Raw genomic sequence first — 18601 nt, 5'->3', positions numbered from 1 at the left:
AATAAATGTCTAGCTTTTATTTGCTATTTAAATAATTGATCTTATGTTGCGTCAGTTTGTTCAACGTAGTGACAGCTCAGACAGTGACCGTCTCCATAGTAACAAATGTAAACAGAATGAAACCATGAGCCAGAGTAGCTCCAAAATCATCTGATTGCTAGTTAGTTGTTTGAAACACCGAAACATGCCGAAAAAGAAAGGAAAAAGGGGCAAGGGAAAGGGGTAAGGATGAAAGATGTAGCCTACTTTTAGGTTTGATTTATACAGTAAGTATTTGAGGTACTTGCTCTCTCTAATTGTCTTTACACTCCACGTTTTTACAGAAAAGGTAAGAAAGAAGGCAAGCATGAGTCTAAAGCCGACAAGGAGTCAGAGATCGAAAAGTTCAAATCAAACGCTGATTTATGGGAGGCGAAGTTTAATATCACTGAAATTTCGCGTGTCGAGTATCGCGAAGCTACTCAAGCGCTCGCTAAAGCCAACGAGGAGCTCGCGAACCAGCAATATAGAGCCGAGAAAGACACGAACGATGTTATTGCTTTTCTGAAGAGAACAGACCGTGAAAAGACAGCAGCGGTTAGTCTGCTTTTGTCATTTTACATCTCTATCATAAACATTTCAGTTTATCCACCTGTGCTGTTCATAATTTGTCTCCTATAAGATTGCTGCATTAGAAGAGCAACTAAAAAGAGAAAAAGCGAAGGCTTTACAAGAGAAAGACCTTCTGGTAAGCACTGATTGAATCTGAGTTATTTTCCAAATGAATTAGCGTTGTGTCAAGCTGTTATCATGCAAGACTTGAATTTGACTCCTCATTCGTTTCAACTGACTGGCTGTTGCAGGTGGCTGAATACATGCAGAAGATAGATGCTTTAGACCAGAGGTTTAAGCAGAGGTCAAGTGACTTTCAGAGGATGCAGGGCGAGCTCAAAACCATTAAGCATTTTCGCAAAATAAAGGCCAATCTGGAAGAAGACCTGATCAGTGTACTGCACAGTCATTTCAAATAACTATTTAATGTAGTAAGCAATGTAGATGCATCAAAACTCCAGAAATTGAACATATAATGTATTTCTTGTGCTTCTAGATGAGAGAAAAAATGTATATTGCTGACCGTGGACACCAAGAGAGTCTGTCGAGAACAGAGTACAAGTTCTACACAGCACGAGTGAGAAAACCCAGATGCCAAATATATTATGCATCCATTTATATGAAAGACATAATGGTGTGCCATTAAAATACACGCTAGAATAGTCAGCGATATCTTCTTTTATATAGATTCACCTTGAGAAGGAAGCGGAGCAAAAGATCACTCAGCTTGCAGAGCAAGCACATCATGAAGCTATTGCGTGAGCAGCTGCTTTCAATTCTATTATTGAATTCATTACTCATTTCCATCATTATGGTTAAAGACTGCATATATAACTTTTGTATGTGTATCATTGGTGTTTAATATGAGTTGAATCTTCAGTTTTTGCTCCCAACAGGCAGCTCGGTACAGCGTCACATACTGTGTTCAAGGAGAATGTACGGTTGAATGAGGCACTGAATTATTACGTGAAAGAGGCTGAGGAACTGAAGAGGACAAATTTAACCTTGACAGAGAAGAATGATTCTCTTGCTCTCTTAAAGGTGCTACCACTAACAGACTAAGGGAATTTTAAGAGACAGTTTCTCTGTAGAGTATTTAATTAAAGCGTAAGCTTAATGAAATCGAAGTACAATTTAGCCTTGTAAAACCTGACATTTGAAAAAAAATTCTGGTAAATCTAATTTTTAGAAATGGAACAGTTTACTGAACATTTTATTCACACTCGAGAAGGAAAAAAACACAGCAGCTTTATTAAGAGGCCCGATCTGCACAAAATATGCATTTGGGTGAAGATATTATTTATATGAACAAAAGTATGATTTTGAAATTCTAATAGCTTGTAATGTAAATCAATGAGATCTTTTTAACAATATTCTATAGACTACTTATATAAAATGCATATACAGTGGGGAAAAAAATGTTGATCCCCTGCTGATTTTGTACGTTTGCCCATAATTCTTTAAGAAATAATCCAGAAAAACGAATTTCAAAAAAGTTATAAATTGATTTGCATTTTAATGAGTCAAATAAATATTTGATCCCCCTATCAATCAGCAAGATTTCTGGCTCCCAATGTGTCTTTTATACAGGTAAGGAGCTGAGATCAGGAGCACTATCTTAAAGGAACATCAAGAAACTATAACTACAAGAAACGTCTGATCTCTGTGATTGCCAACAAGGGTTTTGCCACCAAGTGTCATGTTTTGCCAAGGGGTCAAATACTTATTTCACTAATTAAAATGCAAATCAATTCATAACTTTTTTGAAATGAGTTTTTCTGTTTTTTTTTTTGTTGTTATTCTGTCTCTCACTGTTCAAATAAACCTACCATTAAAATTATAGACTGATCATTTCTTTGTCAGTGGGCAAACGCACAAAATCAGCAGGGGATCAAATAATTTTTCCCCCCACTGTAAATATCAGTTGTCACTCTGTTTATCTCAATAATATTTCTTAGTAAAATTATATTTAAATGCCTAGGTTCTGTAGTTATTATTGTGGAGGCAAAACATATAATGAAATAGAATTATGACTGAAAGAAGTACAGATAAACGTTCCACAAAATCCTGATGTATAATTTGATACTCACTTTTTAACTTAAATTCGTGCATCAAATATGATACAGGAGTTTTTATAGAGGGCTGGCATTCAGAGATGCTCACGTTTGCCATTGTGTTCAGCACATTGCATCTGTCCAGACTGACTCTCAAATTCTGCAGGAGACAAATGAACTGATGAGAAAAGAAGGTGATTCCCAGCTGAGGTCCCAGCAGAATGAGATCTCTGAGCTGAGGGCTAAATTGGTCACACTTGAGCAAGCTCTGGGCATCATGTCTGGGGAGTTTGAGCAGGAGAGAGAAGAGGTGGAGCGGTGTGCCATGGTCAGTATGCAGGCCAACAGCGTAGACCTTGAGAGGTTGGAAATGCTTCTAGCTGCCCGCGAGAAGGAGCTGGGCCAAGTGAAACGGCGGGCTCAAAGCATCATTGAGCAGCGCAAAGAACTTGAGCTCTTCTTTCATGAAGCTCTTGACTATGTGAGGAAGGAAATAAGAACACAGCAACATCTCTACAGGTTTGTTTAAGTTATGAAAACTAAACACTGCTCTGTGAAATGTCCTTTAATAGGGGATTTTGAAGATTAATTTGGGAGTGCTTCACACATTTGAAGATAATCTTGTATGTAGACAGGAGGCTCTGAAGGCCTATCGCTGGAGAATGAATGAGGCTCGGGTTGGAAGGTTGGAGTATCCTCGTATACGGACCTTCTCTAATGCCCCTCACAGCACCAATGATGTTCAGACTGACCTGGAAGAAGCTGACAAATGGTGTGAGAGCTTTTAGCACAGAATTACTAATTGCTCTTAACGTGCATCACTAATCAAGGTCTGGTGTCATTTTAGGAGCAACTTGAAAAGCTCCAGTGTGGATATTTCTGATCTAACATGGGAGCAGAAAGAGAGACTACTCAATCTGCTTTTTGCTAAATTGAATGGGCAAAAAACTAGGTAAATAAGTTTATATTTGTATTGTAGCTATTACATATGTTATTTTCAGAAAACTAAATAAGTTGCAATGCAAAATTCTTGATTAGTTTATTTTTTTTTTTTTAATGTAGACTAATGGTTGGAATGCAGTATTTATTTTGAATGTTATTGTTGTTAACCAAAATATTGTTTTATAAGACATTTGGTTGAAATGACAGTACCAAATAAAATCAAATTAAACAACAACAATACTGCAACATTTGTTTTTAGCACTGCCATGCCGTCACTCAAAGAAACGGCATCCAGAATTCAGATTTAGATTCGCTTAGGCATGGATTACATTTCACAAATTCCTTAAGGCAGTTCAGGGTCCCAACTGCTTATTCATTGTGTCATCCTTGTGTGAAAGTGTCCTTTTATCTGTAGTGACAGACAACTGCATCGTGCCCACTTCATCTCTACAATTAAATGTATTTTGTTTTGTTTTTTTCTTGTTTTTCTTTACTCCCTGACAGGAAACCAACCCATCTTCCAGCTATATCAACATCTTCCTCTGAGAAGATCCAGGTTAGCAGTCACGCAGGGTAAGGCCCACTGTGATGGAAAACGCTTAGGATGTTCTTTTACAAGAATAATTATAATGCTGTTTTGTGGTCTTATACGTGCTAAGTCAAACCATTTTTCATTCACAGATTTACTGAAGAAAAACGTAGCCTGACCTTTATAACCCAGATGCCAAGGCCCAATATGACCTCTGACTCCTGTGTTCTACCAGCCCTTAAGAGCACCTGACTGTAAAACTTTTCATATTGCGTTACAGTCAAATATTTGATTTAAAAAATGTATAGAACAAGACTGTAATTCCCTGTAGTAAAATCTTCAAAATATATTTCATCCATCTTCAGACAAAAATCTTCCACTTCCTTCTCCATCATTTGATTTATTTAGCTATTGTTCTGTTAGGTTCAGTCTGCAATGTTAATTTATGATTTTCTTTCTCTGCTCATTACTGCATTCTGTAACTATATTGTTGTTTGCAATCATGATGCTATATAAAAAAATCTTATTTTTCTTTGTTCTTATAAAGTGATATTGAGTGGATGTTTTTTGTATACAGAAATGGTATGTTTTAATGTAAAATAAAACTATAAATGATTATAATATTATAACTATAAACATTATTATTATTCCATTAAAAACAAATGTAAAAATATCTTGGAGAGTTTTACACCATCTCCCATTATGTACAGCGGTATGTTCTCTGCTGTTATTAAGCATTGTAAAGTTCAAACCACCTAAAGCGTTTTAGTGTGGTATAAATTTAGAGACTTTGCGTAAAATGTTGTAGTACATCAACAACCTCTGTGTGTTGCCTTGTTAAATCCTCCTGTGTACGTGTAAATGTGTTGCAGGGGGCGCGCTTGGGAACTCACTTTGCTTTTTTTTTTTACACTGTGACTTTCATTTGTAGCAGCAGGGTGAGACGCAGACGGGATAAATTAGTGCTCGAGATCACCGCGACCCGGAACCGAGCAACTTCTCAACACTCACATTCCAAGAATATTTAGAGCCGCTGGCATGAATTAGACACTCCGAGGTGGTTCGCTCTTGAGTATCCGCGTGCACGGTCGACTTTATCGGACATTTACTTTCCATTTTTGATTGTTGCAAGAAGACTCGACCGCCTTGAATCACAGGCAGGAAAGCTAGGGAAAGCAGAAGTCTCTCAACTCGCCTCGGGCGCTCGTTCTGCAGGCATGTCGCAGAAAGAAAGACCCACTTTCTATCGACAGGAGGTCAACAAGACGATATGGGAGGTCCCTGTGCGATATCAGAACTTGTCTCCCGTCGGCTCTGGTGCATACGGATCTGTTTGGTAAATATTTAGCTGTTGTTTCGATGGCGGAACGATGTGTCCCATTCATTCTTACGGGCCCGTACAGCATTGCACTGCGTTAGCAAACTTGCTAATAAGACCAAAGTCCGTAGTTTGTTATGCAAGAGGTATTGCTAGTTACAAAAAGCGGGTTAAACGTGCTTGTCGTGTTGCAAAGTGTTTTTTACGTGTGTGATTTATGCTTTATAAACATTTAAAGTCACGTATGTTGCAAATGCCACCTCGCGTGCATGCACGCATGCCACTTCAGTTGCAAAGTGATAAACCTTTTGAGGTGGATGAGCAACGTGATGCACGCGTTAAAATTGTCGAAGATATGAACGCGGTGCGCTGCAAAGTTGTTTTTCTTGTAAACTGCGATGCTTGTTGATGATAGAGAACCACACGTTTCTTTATTCGCCCTACTTAGTGGTGTAGTGTGGTCTTAATGCGGACATCTGGTGGGGTCTGTCCTGAATGAGGTCACCCCACAGATGATGCATCATGACTGTGTCTCCAGAAACAAGGGAGCAGCCGTTTTGGGCACCTTAGTGCGCTTGTGAGACGCTAAATTGCTGTCTTTGTGGGTAACTCGATAGGTTTTGAAACACAGCCAGTGAGTCAGAGCTGCGTGCAATTTCAAGACTGTTGTCATAGCACTTAATTTTCTCATTTGCTTGTAGTAACACCCCGGATGAGGTGAAGCACTGTGTTTGTCTTGTTATTGTTTTAATCTCGTGATTAATTCCTCTGGACTGCTCGTTTGGTTTGTTTAGCTGCGATGAGGAAGTTTGTCGGTGGTTTTGTGCTTGTTTTCTGAACTCAGTAATTTGTTGCTTATTAACAAAACATTGCAGGTAAATAAATGAACCACTCGTTTGAGAAAAATCATTAAAAATATATTCACACTCAAATGCGGTGTAGACTCCAGACTTAACAGTATGAAAAAGCTTTTTTATTCTATGTGGAGCGGGTCGCTCCCTCATGATGTTTACATCACATGACTAGTCTCATGCAATAAGTTACCTTTGTTATATAGCACTTTCAGTCAGCACTTAAGATAACAAAGAATTAAAGACTAAACAAAAGATACATAAACAGATTGGCCTTTGGTTATAAAGTGCAAAACTACTGTTATTATTGAAATGAAAAAAGAGTGAACTATATACATAAACAAAAATTCCTGCAACTTTAAACTTTTAAGCTTTATATTTGCAGCACTAGTGCCACCAAACAGAATTGGAAAAATGACCGTTTCCCAAATTTACCACCACTGTGGCGGCAGATGCTCAAAGATGCACTCTGATGTTTCGAAAAGCGACATACTGTTTTTTAGGGAAACACTCTACAAATTGTTGCTGTGTATTAAAGAGGAAGCATTTTTACATTGTAAAAATTGCACATTTCAGCTTCTTTATTGTGATTAGCAAACACACTTGTCACGACACAATATTTTTCTGAGATGTGACCCTTTTTTTTAACCAGTCATGTTTGTGCACATCGAGAGACTTCTTTGGTTTCTTCCTTAAACTCAAAACAAGTGTTACCTCAGTCTTTAATGTTTGCAAATGATTTTCAGAAAGGTCTCTGTGATATTAAACAGACAGGTGTTTGAAGGCCAGGCTCATTTTCTAAATTACTCCTACTCAGGGCAGACAGGTTGTTTATGCACCAAAGTGACTGTTAGAAGTTGCAATGCTAGGCAACCGTGCTATCTAGATTATATTTCATGGGCCCCCTTATTGTGTCTGTGTAATTGAATATCTGTTGAACAGATTGCACTGGGTTTGAAGTGCCCGGCTCATCTCTCAGCTTATGCAGTGGTTTGAAAAAAGAGAAGCACTGAGATTTTCTTTGATAAGATCTGTTAGTTCTCTGTCAATTTATACATGTAAAACAACTATCCTGTGGTTCTTGAAAGGTTGTTTCATGGCCCTTGCAGTTAAGACTACTTCATTGTTGTGGTGGTCAATGTGTGACAAATTATTTAACAATTTGTCCTTGAAAAGGTAGTTTCTGATTGGTTGCGCTAGGTATGTTTCACTGTTTAGTTCCTTCTGTAAGCCTTGGTGGTTATTTCCATGAGGAAGTGAAAATCTGGTTTTTGTTTCAGTCTGAAATGTATAGCAAGTTAATTCTGTGCCTTTCATATGCTGACTCCTACTTCCAGCTGTCTTTAACATTGGTCCTGTTGTAGCATGTTGGAGTTTCAGTTGTGCAACAAAGTGAGGGCATGTTTGAATCATGTGTTTCAGCTCTGCATATGATGAAAAGACAGGATTGAAGGTTGCCGTGAAGAAGCTGTCAAGGCCGTTTCAGTCCATCATCCATGCCAAACGGACCTACAGGGAATTGCGGCTACTCAAGCATATGAAGCATGAGAATGTGAGTTTGGATCGCAGGTATTATCAAACTGACGAGACTAATATGCACAGTGGTGTATGATAATCCCAACGATTAAAGGCTTAGTTCATCCAAATATTTAAAATTCTGTCATTATTTACTCACCCAAACCTGTTTTTCTCTCTTCCACAAAAGAAAATAAATTGCAGACTTCCATTCATGTCTTAATTAGGAAGACTGAGCTAGTCAGGGTAGTGGCATATTTAATAAAAAACAAAACAAAAAAAAAACACACATGCCGTTGTAAAGTCTAACCCTCATAGACTTGTTTTCATTTACAGAAAATTCTATATGGCTTCTAACCTTATTAAGGTCAATGGGGCAACATAATGACCATGAGTGAACTGACAAACTAGAATTTCTAAATTAAGAGAATGTTAACTAGTTACTGCACAACATGAAAGTCCTCTTTCTATTGGGTCCCCAACATAATTGACAGTAAATAAGTCTTGTTTGAAATCGTAATATAGAATAGGTCAATAATAAGATGTGTACTGTAAAATAGCAGTGATGTGCAATTGGAAATGTGGGTTATTATACCCTTAAATCAAGCCCTGTCATTGAGCCATTGTTTGCTCCAGGGGCCCTGGAGCACCATTTTTCTCACTGTGTCCTTGAAAACGCCAGCAAATTCTGAGCAGCTCTCCTCTGCTATTAGAGTTAGCCATTATTCTGTTTGTCACAATCAAACTGTTATTAAAACATAGTAATTCCTCTCTTTTTCTTATTAGAAATTTGGTTATACAGGGAATTCTATAACTGCTTAATTTTAGATTTTCCTGGTCAGGTTATGCAATGAAATCTTAATGCAAGACTGTACATGCTGTACTAAATGATCCTGATTCGTATTCTTTGCACTTTGTGCTTGCAGGTGATCGGCCTGCTGGATGTTTTTACACCTGCCACCAGCCTGGAGGAGTTTAATGATGTGTGAGTCAGACAATTACTTCCTCCCTAAGAGATCTTTTCACTGGACTTGATTCATTTTTTTTTCTTGAATGTGATTATACCTCATGCAAGTGTTAATTAAACTGGAGGAAATGGTGCACTCAAACATTTGGGGTCAGTAAAATAGTTAAGAAATTAATTCCTTTATTCAACTAGGGCACTTTAAATTATTTAAAAGTGACAGGAAAGACATTTATACTGTTATAGAAAAATAGTTTAAAATAAAAGGTGTTCTTTTGAATTGTCTATTCAGAATCCTGATAGAATCCAGAAAAAAAAGCATCATGGTTTTCACACGTTCAGCAGCTCAGCTGTTTTCAGCATTGATTTTAATAATAATAATAATAATAAATATTTCTTAAGTGCCAGGTCAGCATTTTAGAATGTGTCACTGAAGACTGGAGTAATGACTGAAAATTCAGCTTTTTCATCACAGGAATAAATTTTGTTTTAAAGTATAGAAGTTATTTTAAATGGTAATATATTTCAAATATATTATAATATATCAAATAAATAATACTGTTTTACTGGATCAAATAAATGTATCTTTGGTGAGCTTTTTTTAGTAACATGAAAGAAAAGTCTTACTAAAACTTTTGAAGGATAGCGTAAATTAATTCAGAAAATCATTTTATTGCAGACAGGTGGGCAAAATGAAGTGGCTACTGCACATCAAAAATAGAAATTCTGTGTCTGTCAGCTGAATCTGTGATCTGATGCTTCCTGTGTAAACAACTGTGTTGATCATAATTAGAGCGATTTGGTTTTGATGCGCTGTGTCCTTTAGTTCAGCTTTAATATAATCCCATAATATAATAATAATATAGTTTAACACACCCCTTTGTGTTTACCACTAATTTCTCATACCGAATACTGCATTGTTTATCTTGTGCCATTTGTTACATGACTAGAAGCATGTTTCTCGTGGTTTTATGGAGCTTCGGGTTTCCACAGAGACTGAGCTTTTTGTGCTGCCTGGCTCCAGCCTAGCAGCCGTGGGTTGGTGGGGAATGCTAAGGATATGGCCAGGTTGTAAAACCAGATGCTGCTGTGACTTAACATTGATTCTGTTGTCAAAAATAGACCTGACACACAGTGATGGATGAAGGGCATCAGCACTTTGCTTCAGTTTTTTATTTGTCTGTGCAAGGAGAAGCGATGTATGTTTGTTTACTGTCTCTAATCTGCCCCCCCAAATCTTTGTGGGGGTTGGATGTATTTGTTGATTATCTCTAATGCTGAGTGTGCCTGTTGGGTGGAGAGTGTTTCTGGGATTAAGTAGGGCTTATTTTAAGCTCTGCTGTGTGTGTCGTACCACAGTGGCTCTGTTTGACCTGTAGCTCCACCCTCTCACCAAGAGTCAGTGCTTATTTAGACTCTTTAGTACTGTTGGTTACCGTGAAGTGTTTGTTTGATAAATTGAAGATTGAAATTAGAATCTGATTGTTAATGTGCCTGAATATACTGTGAGCCATGTTCAATGGTCAATACCGTTGCACATTGGCAAAATAAAAGGACTTACTCATTTAAATTAACGCTTGCATATCTGTTGTTTCAGTTCTACCTTTAAGTGACTACTTGAGTATAACAGTCCTTCTTAAGTAATAATATATATTTATTATACGTACACTACCATTTAAAACTTTTTTTTTTTTGGCAGTAGTCTGTTATGCTTCCCAAGGCTGCATTTATTTAATAAAAAATACAGTAAAAACAGTAATGTTGTGAAATATTATTATAATTTAAAACAGGTTTTCTGTATTAACATTTTAAAATGTAATTTTTTCCCGTGATGGCAACTGAACTGAATTTTCAGCAGCTGTTACTCCAGTCGCCAGTGTCACGTCATCCTTTAGAAATAATAAGAACTTTTTTTAACAATGTGAAAATTTTTACTATCACTTTTGCTCAATTTGATGCATCCTTGATAAATAAAAGCATTCATTTATTTAAAGAAACAACCTTACTGGCCCCAAACGTTTTTTAATGGTCGTGTAATTTAATTTATAAAGTCATTCTTAGAATGCCCAAATAAATAAATATTACATAAGTATCTAAAGTATTTAATCAGTGTATTGTAAGGAAAGCAGTATTGTGAGATATTGATTGTATCAGCACAGTTCTAGTTTATATCTCCCTGTGGTTTCCTGTTTCCTCTCTCACAGTCCCAAAATAATCATTACAATATGTGCGAGCAGCTTCCTCGGGATATTTACATGAAAACTGATCCAGTCGCATATCTTGATGTTGATAGTAGTTAGAAGTTCCCCCATGGCCAAAATTTGTGTTAAGTTGTTGCTTCACTTTGGAAGCGCAGTCAGCCTTCAAGCAAAACAAGATTATTGGATTTATCAAAACAGAACTAAATTTTCCCTACATTTCAGTCTATGCTGTCACTCCCAACACCAGGTTAAACAGTTGGCAGGAGAATAACATTCCTGTGTTCTGTTTGGCAGGTACCTGGTGACTCATCTAATGGGTGCTGACCTGAATAATATTGTGAAGTGTCAGAAACTGACCGATGATCATGTTCAGTTCCTTATTTACCAGATCCTGCGAGGGCTTAAGGTGAAACTGCACTTTTTCAATCCTGTAACAAACAGGAATCTCTTAAGTCTGATGTAAATAAGACTTAATCTGGAATTTGATTCTCTCACGTAACCCTATTTTTCTTTTAATTTTAACAGTACATCCATTCGGCTGACATAATTCACAGGGTAAGTGTTCACTCGGGCATATAAGAAATGGCCTGCAGGCTTTTCCCCCCTTAAAAACTTGTTTGTTGCCCCGTGGAGCCAATTTTCCCTGGCATCACCATGCTGCATGCTCGGGCCTGCTGTTGTGCAAAGACTATAGCTAGAAATTGCTAGAAATGAGTTCTGACTATAAAGGAATAGTCTGTGTTATTTTCAGCTTGAAGCCTGTTGACAGCATTGTTGCCATACTATCGATTAGCACAGAATATAATTGTGATTCATTTTTTATTTAGTCACATAGGTTATCTGAAAGATTTTGACAACATTACAGCACACATTGTTTTAAAATCTATTCATGTTTATGTATTTGCATTGCTTTTAAAAAATGTAGGCATTTTAATTTGTTTTAATGAACTTGAAATTGAAATGTTTGGTGTCTGGAAATTGGAATGTTAAAGTGTTACATCTATACATTTAATTCATAAATTGCTGCAAATATTCTTTTAAAACAGTTGGTTGTTCTGGTATAAAAAAAACTGTTAACTAATTGTTTCCCAGGACTTGAAACCCAGTAATCTGGCAGTAAATGAAGACTGTGAACTTAAGGTGAGTCTGTATTTTTTTTAATACAGTTGTTATACTTTAGCTTGTAATGTGGTTACTCAAATCATCCTGTAAACAATAATAACAGTATGTTTTTCCCCTCTTTTTTTGTATCTCAGATCCTTGATTTTGGTCTGGCTCGACACACAGATGATGAGATGACAGGTTATGTGGCCACAAGGTGGTACCGTGCTCCAGAGATCATGCTTAACTGGATGCACTACAACATGACAGGTAACAGCTGCACCCACATCTGATACAATACAAATCTTTTACAATTGCTTTTTAGAACAAGATGGTGTAGATCTTTTATGCACAACTCTCTTATAGAAATATAATTTTATTTTAAAGGGGTGGTTGATTGCGATTTCATTTTTTTAACGTTAGTTGGTGTGTAATGTTGCTGTTTGAGCATAAACAATATCTGCAAATTTGCGGCGCTGAAAGTTCAATGCAAACGGAGATATCGTCTCTTAAAATTCTGGCAGCTTAATGCCTTCAAAAACGGCTCGTAGGGACTACAACGAGCTACTTCCCGGGTCCGTTACGTCACAAACCCAGATAAACCCCGCCCTCGGGAGCATGCAATGAAAGGGGCGAGGCAATGTTGTGCTGCTTTAGAGAAGAGGAAGAGAAAACTAGGGGTGCACGTAAAAATCTATTCATATATGATTCGCTATTCTGTCTTCTAACGATTCTAATGGATTCACAAGTTTTAAAATCATATGCTCTAAAGCAGTGGTTCTTAATACTGTTCCTCGCATCCCCCTGCTCCGCACACGCTTTGTGTATCTCTCTCTCTCTCTCTCTCTCTCTCTCTCTCTCTCTCTCTCTCTCTCATATTCAGATTGTTCAAAACCGTATATTAAAAGCTAACAGAAGCAGTAGCACTTACAAATAACAGCGTATCTAAAAGTATGAACCAAGAACCAACAATAAACAAAAAAAAAAAACATACCATTAAGAGCCGTGCTTGCACAGGTTCTGCGCAATCCTCTAATATTCTCTGGGTCTCAATCAGGCTCAAATTGATGAGCAATATTGACAACGTCATTGTTTACAATACAACCTGAGCACATGCCGCTGAGGCGAGGGGCGGGACGTTTAGATGCGCACTAGAGGCGGTTTAGCCAATCATAACACACTGGACCAGCTAACCAATCTGAGCCCATCGCGCATTTCTGAGGTAAGGGCTTCATAAAACCAGGAAATTATTGGGGCGTTTATCAGAGAAGGGACAGAGACTAAATAGAATAAAGGTAAATTATGTGAAAAATAATGCGTTTTTTAAAAATGAAGCATGAACACGCTTGACTGCACCTCATAAACACAATCAAGCCTAGAAAAAAAAGTCAACCACCCCTTTAATATATTTTAAATGTCATTTTGTAAATGCTGAATTTTCCACAGCCATTACTCCAGACTCCAGTGTCACATGATCATTCAGGAGTCATTCTAAAATGCTGATTTGGTGCTGAAGATATACTTTTTCTATAATATCAATGTTTAAAACTGTTATGCCGCTTAATACTTTTTTTTAGGATTCTTGGAATAGAAATTTTAAAGAACAGCATTTATTTGAAATAGAGTTTTTTGTAACGATGTAAATTTCTTTTACTGTCACTCAAAAATAATTTTACTGACCCCAAATGCTTGAATGGTAGTGTAGTTACGACAAATACCAAGCAAGCTGACTAGCCCATGCTAACCAGCCAAATCTTGATGAGTTTGCCTAAATGTCTTTTGAGGATTGTGGCTGTTAATCCATGTTGTTTTTACAGCTCTCTGTGACAAGATAGCTGGGTCAGGACACAAGAGAGGGAACATGTGCTTGCTGCCTCTCCACTAATGTTGTTTCTTGATTTCTTTTCAGTGGACATTTGGTCAGTGGGCTGCATCATGGCTGAGCTGTTGACAGGCAGGACTCTGTTTCCTGGCACAGATCGTATCCTTTTCCTCTCATTTCCCCCTCTTTGACCTGCAAAACACTCTCTGTAAATTGCACCATGGCCCCAAGCCAGAAAATGCGTGATTTAGTGTTTTTAAGTGCGTATTTGCTCATGCTGGTTTAAATGCATATAAGTTATGGATAAATGTTTTTTAACACCACTTTACAATTTATTTGTTAAGCTTCTTCACTTTCTCTGTCCTTGTAGTGTGCATTTGTGCTACGGCAGAAGCTCTTGTCTTAAGCTGAAATTTTGTCCTTACCGCTTAAGCTCCACCTTTAAGCTACGCCCCAAGATGCAACAGTGATTGGAAGGATATATCATCCATCATTATGAGAACGCAATAAGCTGCCCTGCAGGAAATGACATGCCTCTCTCTCGCTTCTAATTGCCAATGACAAATGTTTTCAGGTTTCAGCACTTGCAGAGTGTTTCCCTCCTGGCTTTGCATATTTGACACACTGTATCTTGAACGACTGCCACTCTAAATGTATCTGGCTCCGCAACCTATGGAACAGAAATACTTGCCAAATATTTTCCTCTCTCACAGGCAGAGCACACCTGTACAGCGTCTTCTGACTTGCTTTTGCTGGGCAGGCTGAAAATATTCAACCTGTGCTATTTTTATCAGCTTGCTTTCCTTTCCACAGATGTGTCCAAAGCGTCTATGCTTTCCTGTTCTTTAAGTACACATGAACCCAAAATAAGCGTTTCATGCTTTGTTTCTGTGGCCTGTTCCTTGTTGAGCCACACTAGTTTTCCTTCATCTCATTTTATTAGACATCGATCAGTTGAAGCTTATTATGCTTCTGGTTGGAACTCCAGGACCTGAGCTGTTAATGAAAATTTCATCGGAGTCTGTGAGTTTGATATATTTAGGAAGTGTGTACTTGCTAAAAACGCTTGTCTGTGTTGAGTGGAAAAATCCATTTGAATCTGGCAGCTGTAATAGCTTTTTTCTGGTCCAGGCTGGGTGAGGATTCTTTGAATAGGATGTTCAAAAGAACAGTATTTATTTGCAATATATTTTTTGTACTATTATAAATATCTTCACTGCCATTTTTTTATGAATTTTAATGAATCCTTGCTGAATAAAATACTAATTTCTTAAACAAATAAAAGTAAATAAATACATATACTGACCCAAAATTGGTTGACCATCTACAAGACTAGTTACCAGATCTTAAAGTGAAAAAGCTAGTTTTTGAAACATGGTGGCTTGATGGGCAGCTAATGATCTGCTTGGACAGCTAGAAATCAAATACAGTTAACACTGTTAGGTGGATTTTCCAACAGGGAATGTGTGTTGATTGTTGCTAATTGAAAAGTATGCTTCTCCAGTGTTCTCTAACTAAACTTTGACCTTTTGGCTTCACTTTTAGATGTAAGACTGATTTGAGGTTCTGTTTGGGACTGAATCCTCTAAACTGACATTTACAAGCCTGAGTTTTGTCTTCCAGCTCTGCTGATGTATTTCTCAACTGATTCTAATCCTTGTCAAAATCTCTAAAGCATGACATTCTTCTCTGCTGTATATGAACACAATTTGCATGCCAATTTCTCCTCTCTCTTTCTATGATCATGTCTTTCTCCCTAGAGCAGTGGAGAACCACAATGTAATGTCTAGATAACATTTGATAAATCTGCATTACAATAAATTTGTTGACCGTGAGCTCCTTGACCAGGCCTTCAAAGATATAAACCAGCTTCAACAGATAATGCGACTTACAGGAACTCCACCTGCCTCTCTAATAAGCAGGATGCCTAGCCACGAGGTGAGCTCGCTGTCGCCCAGCCCCTTGTTTGCAGAATATTCATCATGCCCTTTAATTAGCAGACTTCATTTTAGAAATTCCAAGCTTGAGTGATACAAATAGCGATGTTGGACTAAAAACCCACTCAGCCAATCAAATTAGGGGAACAGAGCAAACTAATACAATAATCATTAGAACATTTTCAAGTCCGGTTCAAAAATTATTTTATGTGGAGATTACAAGCAAAAGTAATAGTAGAAATCAATTCGACCCAAAGAAGTTCCTTTATCTTCTCCACTTTCTCCTTTGCTCACTGCTTGCCGCTGAGCCATCATGCAGTTATTCACTGATCTATGCGAGCTGAAATCACCATCGACAGCACAGCACCGGCCCCTCTGCCTTCTGAAGCTGTTTGTTTGCTGCATTATTCAAATGGCACTGCATACTAACACCACAATGTTATGATTCACAGGGTTAATAATGTGCAAAACACAAGCAGTTGTCATGGTGATCAAGTCAAGAATTGCAACAAGCTCGATTCTTAATTGTAATATTAACTTTAAATGAAAATAGCTGGTACTTTGATAATGACAGTAATCATCATTATTTCATTGCCTCTGACTGCTCATGGTTCACCTGGTTCTTTCCACAGGCTCGTACTTACATCAACTCACTTCCTCAGATGCCCAAGAGGAATTTTGCTGATGTGTTTATTGGGGCTAATCCACAAGGTAAAAGTGGCAGTTTTGCTGCTTATTAGTTTTGTGGAAAAAGTGATACATTTTTTAGAGTTGATGAACAAAGTTTGAAACATTGTAATTGTCACTTTTAATCAATTTTAGTGCATCCCTGCGGAAGACAAAAAAAACAAAACAAATACTTTTTAATGGTTGTGCATGTGCAAATACAGTGTTGGTTTATTTTAGTATATTTAGTGTAAGTGTACACCTTATTTATGAAACAAACAGGGCAGTAAAATATTTAGAGAAAAAATGTATTTTTTTTTTTATCAAATATTTAATTCTTTGTTTTAGCTGTGGACCTTCTAGAAAAGATGCTGGTTTTGGACACAGATAAGCGCATCACGGCGGCGGAGGCTCTAGCTCATCCGTACTTTGCTCAGTACCATGACCCGGATGATGAACCCGAGGCAGAGCCTTTCGACCAGAGCTTTGAGAGCCGAGAGCTTGATATTGAGGAGTGGAAACGTGAGTCAAGGGTTTTTGCCAAATGCCAAAAAGTTACAAGTGCTTTAAGCAATTTTAGCTGTTCTATTCACTTGAGGCATTGAGTTAGACACCCCCCCCCCCCCCTCCCCGAACCAGTGTTATTTTATGATAATTATTTTATACTATTATACTATATTTATATTTATTTACTACTATTTTCTGAATAAACCATTTCTGTGACTAATTGAATTGTTTTATTTTAATTTTTTTATCTTAAGTCATTTTGTGCTGTGCTTTTGTCATTTTTAGTAATTTTTGTTTTAGTTTTAAAATAGTAATATTTAGGTATTTTAATTTTCGCTTTAGTTCAGGTTTAGTTTTTATTAGTATCGAGTTAGTAATTTTAGTGCTTCAACTTCCAACAAATGATTTCAGTTAGTTGCATAGTCAGTATTTCTAATTTGTTTAGTTGTTTTTAATCTAATATTTATATATTTTTTCAGCTTTTTTTTTTCAATTAATAATGTTTCAGTTAATAACGGGCAGTTTTGATAAAGCCATTATTTAGGATAATCTAGATTTAATGTATGTTGCAGTCACAACCTTAATTGTTTGTTTCTGTTCCTGTTCAGGTCAGACATATGAAGAGATGATAAGTTTTGAGCCGCCAGTCTTTGAGGGAGATGAAATGGAATCTTGACCTTCTCTTCTGGATGGCAATCAAGCCAACTGTACTACTTTTACAGTAATGCTGTCATTTTGCAGTATTGTAATCAGCCAGTCAGTAGGATGTTTGACTGTTTATTTTCTTTTTTTATGTTGTCTGCTGGGCCAAACAGAAGGAATATATGTCATAGAAAATCATTATTTTACACGTTGAATCTCTTTAAAAGATTCTGATGGTAATATTATCAACAATTGTTTTTCATGCAAGCCCACTTGTAAATGTAACCTCTACCTGAAATTTCTTAGTATTTTGTTATGCTGTTATAATGTTATTTTTTTGTGTACAATGCATCACATTTGCAGTACTTTTAAAATGTTCAGAAAACATTGTTAATTTAGTTTGTTAATATATTTTTTTCCAATCAAATAATGAGCATTGTATTTAAAGATTACAGTATGTATGTTTTCATAAAGTTGGGATTTATTGGAGTCTTCTTTGATAGAGCTAGGATGAAGAATGCAAATTGTTGCATTGGGTATTGGTGATATGTTTAGGAAATTTGTAAATATACGTTCCATAAAGCTTTTCGAATCTGTAGCTGTTTTATTTCTGATCTTTTTCACATTGTTTGTGTGTTTCCTTGGGAGAGAAAGTGTGTCTGTCTGTCTGTGAGGTTGCTACTATGAACTGTATGCGATATGATTCTGCCTGCAGTAGCTGTTTTTAAAATGCTATTAATTGAATGTTCAAATAAGAGTAAAATATTTATATACTGTTGAGGTGGTATTTATGAACCTAAAAATCTTCAACTGTCTTTGGCACCTGACATGGAAAACATGGAATCAAACACACCATTGTATACTGAAAATAAACGCCGATAATTTTCAGAAACTTCTGCTTCTTTGTTTTAATTGTTTTATGTTGAACAATAGAGAGTGAGGTCATTATTGACCTTCTCCA

The 18601-nt window shown here is 37.0% G+C and overlaps 2 protein-coding genes across 3 annotated transcripts; both read left to right on the top strand.

Annotated features, from left to right (window-relative positions):
- Positions 1-95: 95 nt before the first annotated feature.
- On the top strand, positions 96-4742 carry bbof1a (basal body orientation factor 1a). The gene is made up of 12 exons (XM_079384426.1): positions 96-222; positions 324-576; positions 662-727; positions 843-986; positions 1088-1168; positions 1279-1349; positions 1488-1632; positions 2812-3164; positions 3277-3417; positions 3493-3597; positions 4092-4160; positions 4269-4742. The coding sequence occupies exons 1-12, from the start codon at positions 185-187 to the stop codon at positions 4366-4368; spliced, it is 1566 nt and encodes a 521-aa protein (XP_079240552.1). The 5' UTR covers positions 96-184; the 3' UTR covers positions 4369-4742.
- A 157-nt stretch (positions 4743-4899) lies between these two features.
- Positions 4900-18529, top strand: mapk14a (mitogen-activated protein kinase 14a). 2 transcript variants are annotated; one of them, XM_079384425.1, is made up of 12 exons: positions 4900-5452; positions 7708-7837; positions 8727-8785; positions 11260-11371; positions 11491-11520; positions 12058-12105; positions 12222-12336; positions 13976-14047; positions 14832-14911; positions 16458-16536; positions 16840-17013; positions 17607-18529. In XM_079384425.1, exons 1-12 carry the CDS (start codon positions 5334-5336, stop codon positions 17672-17674), a joined length of 1086 nt encoding a protein of 361 aa, XP_079240551.1. In that variant the 5' UTR covers positions 4900-5333; the 3' UTR covers positions 17675-18529. The 2 variants fall into 2 exon arrangements, with proteins under 2 accessions (XP_079240551.1, XP_079240550.1); XM_079384424.1 differs by lacking the exon at positions 14832-14911 and adding an exon at positions 15747-15826 and having other exon boundaries at positions 4921-5452.
- Positions 18530-18601: the final 72 nt, after the last annotated feature.

The sequence above is a fragment of the Barbus barbus genome (genome assembly GCF_936440315.1).
Source record: "Barbus barbus genome assembly, chromosome: 29".
NCBI lineage: Eukaryota > Metazoa > Chordata > Actinopteri > Cypriniformes > Cyprinidae > Barbus > Barbus barbus.
The sequence above is the reverse complement of the archived record's forward strand: the minus strand, read 5'-3'. Positions and strand labels throughout refer to the sequence as shown.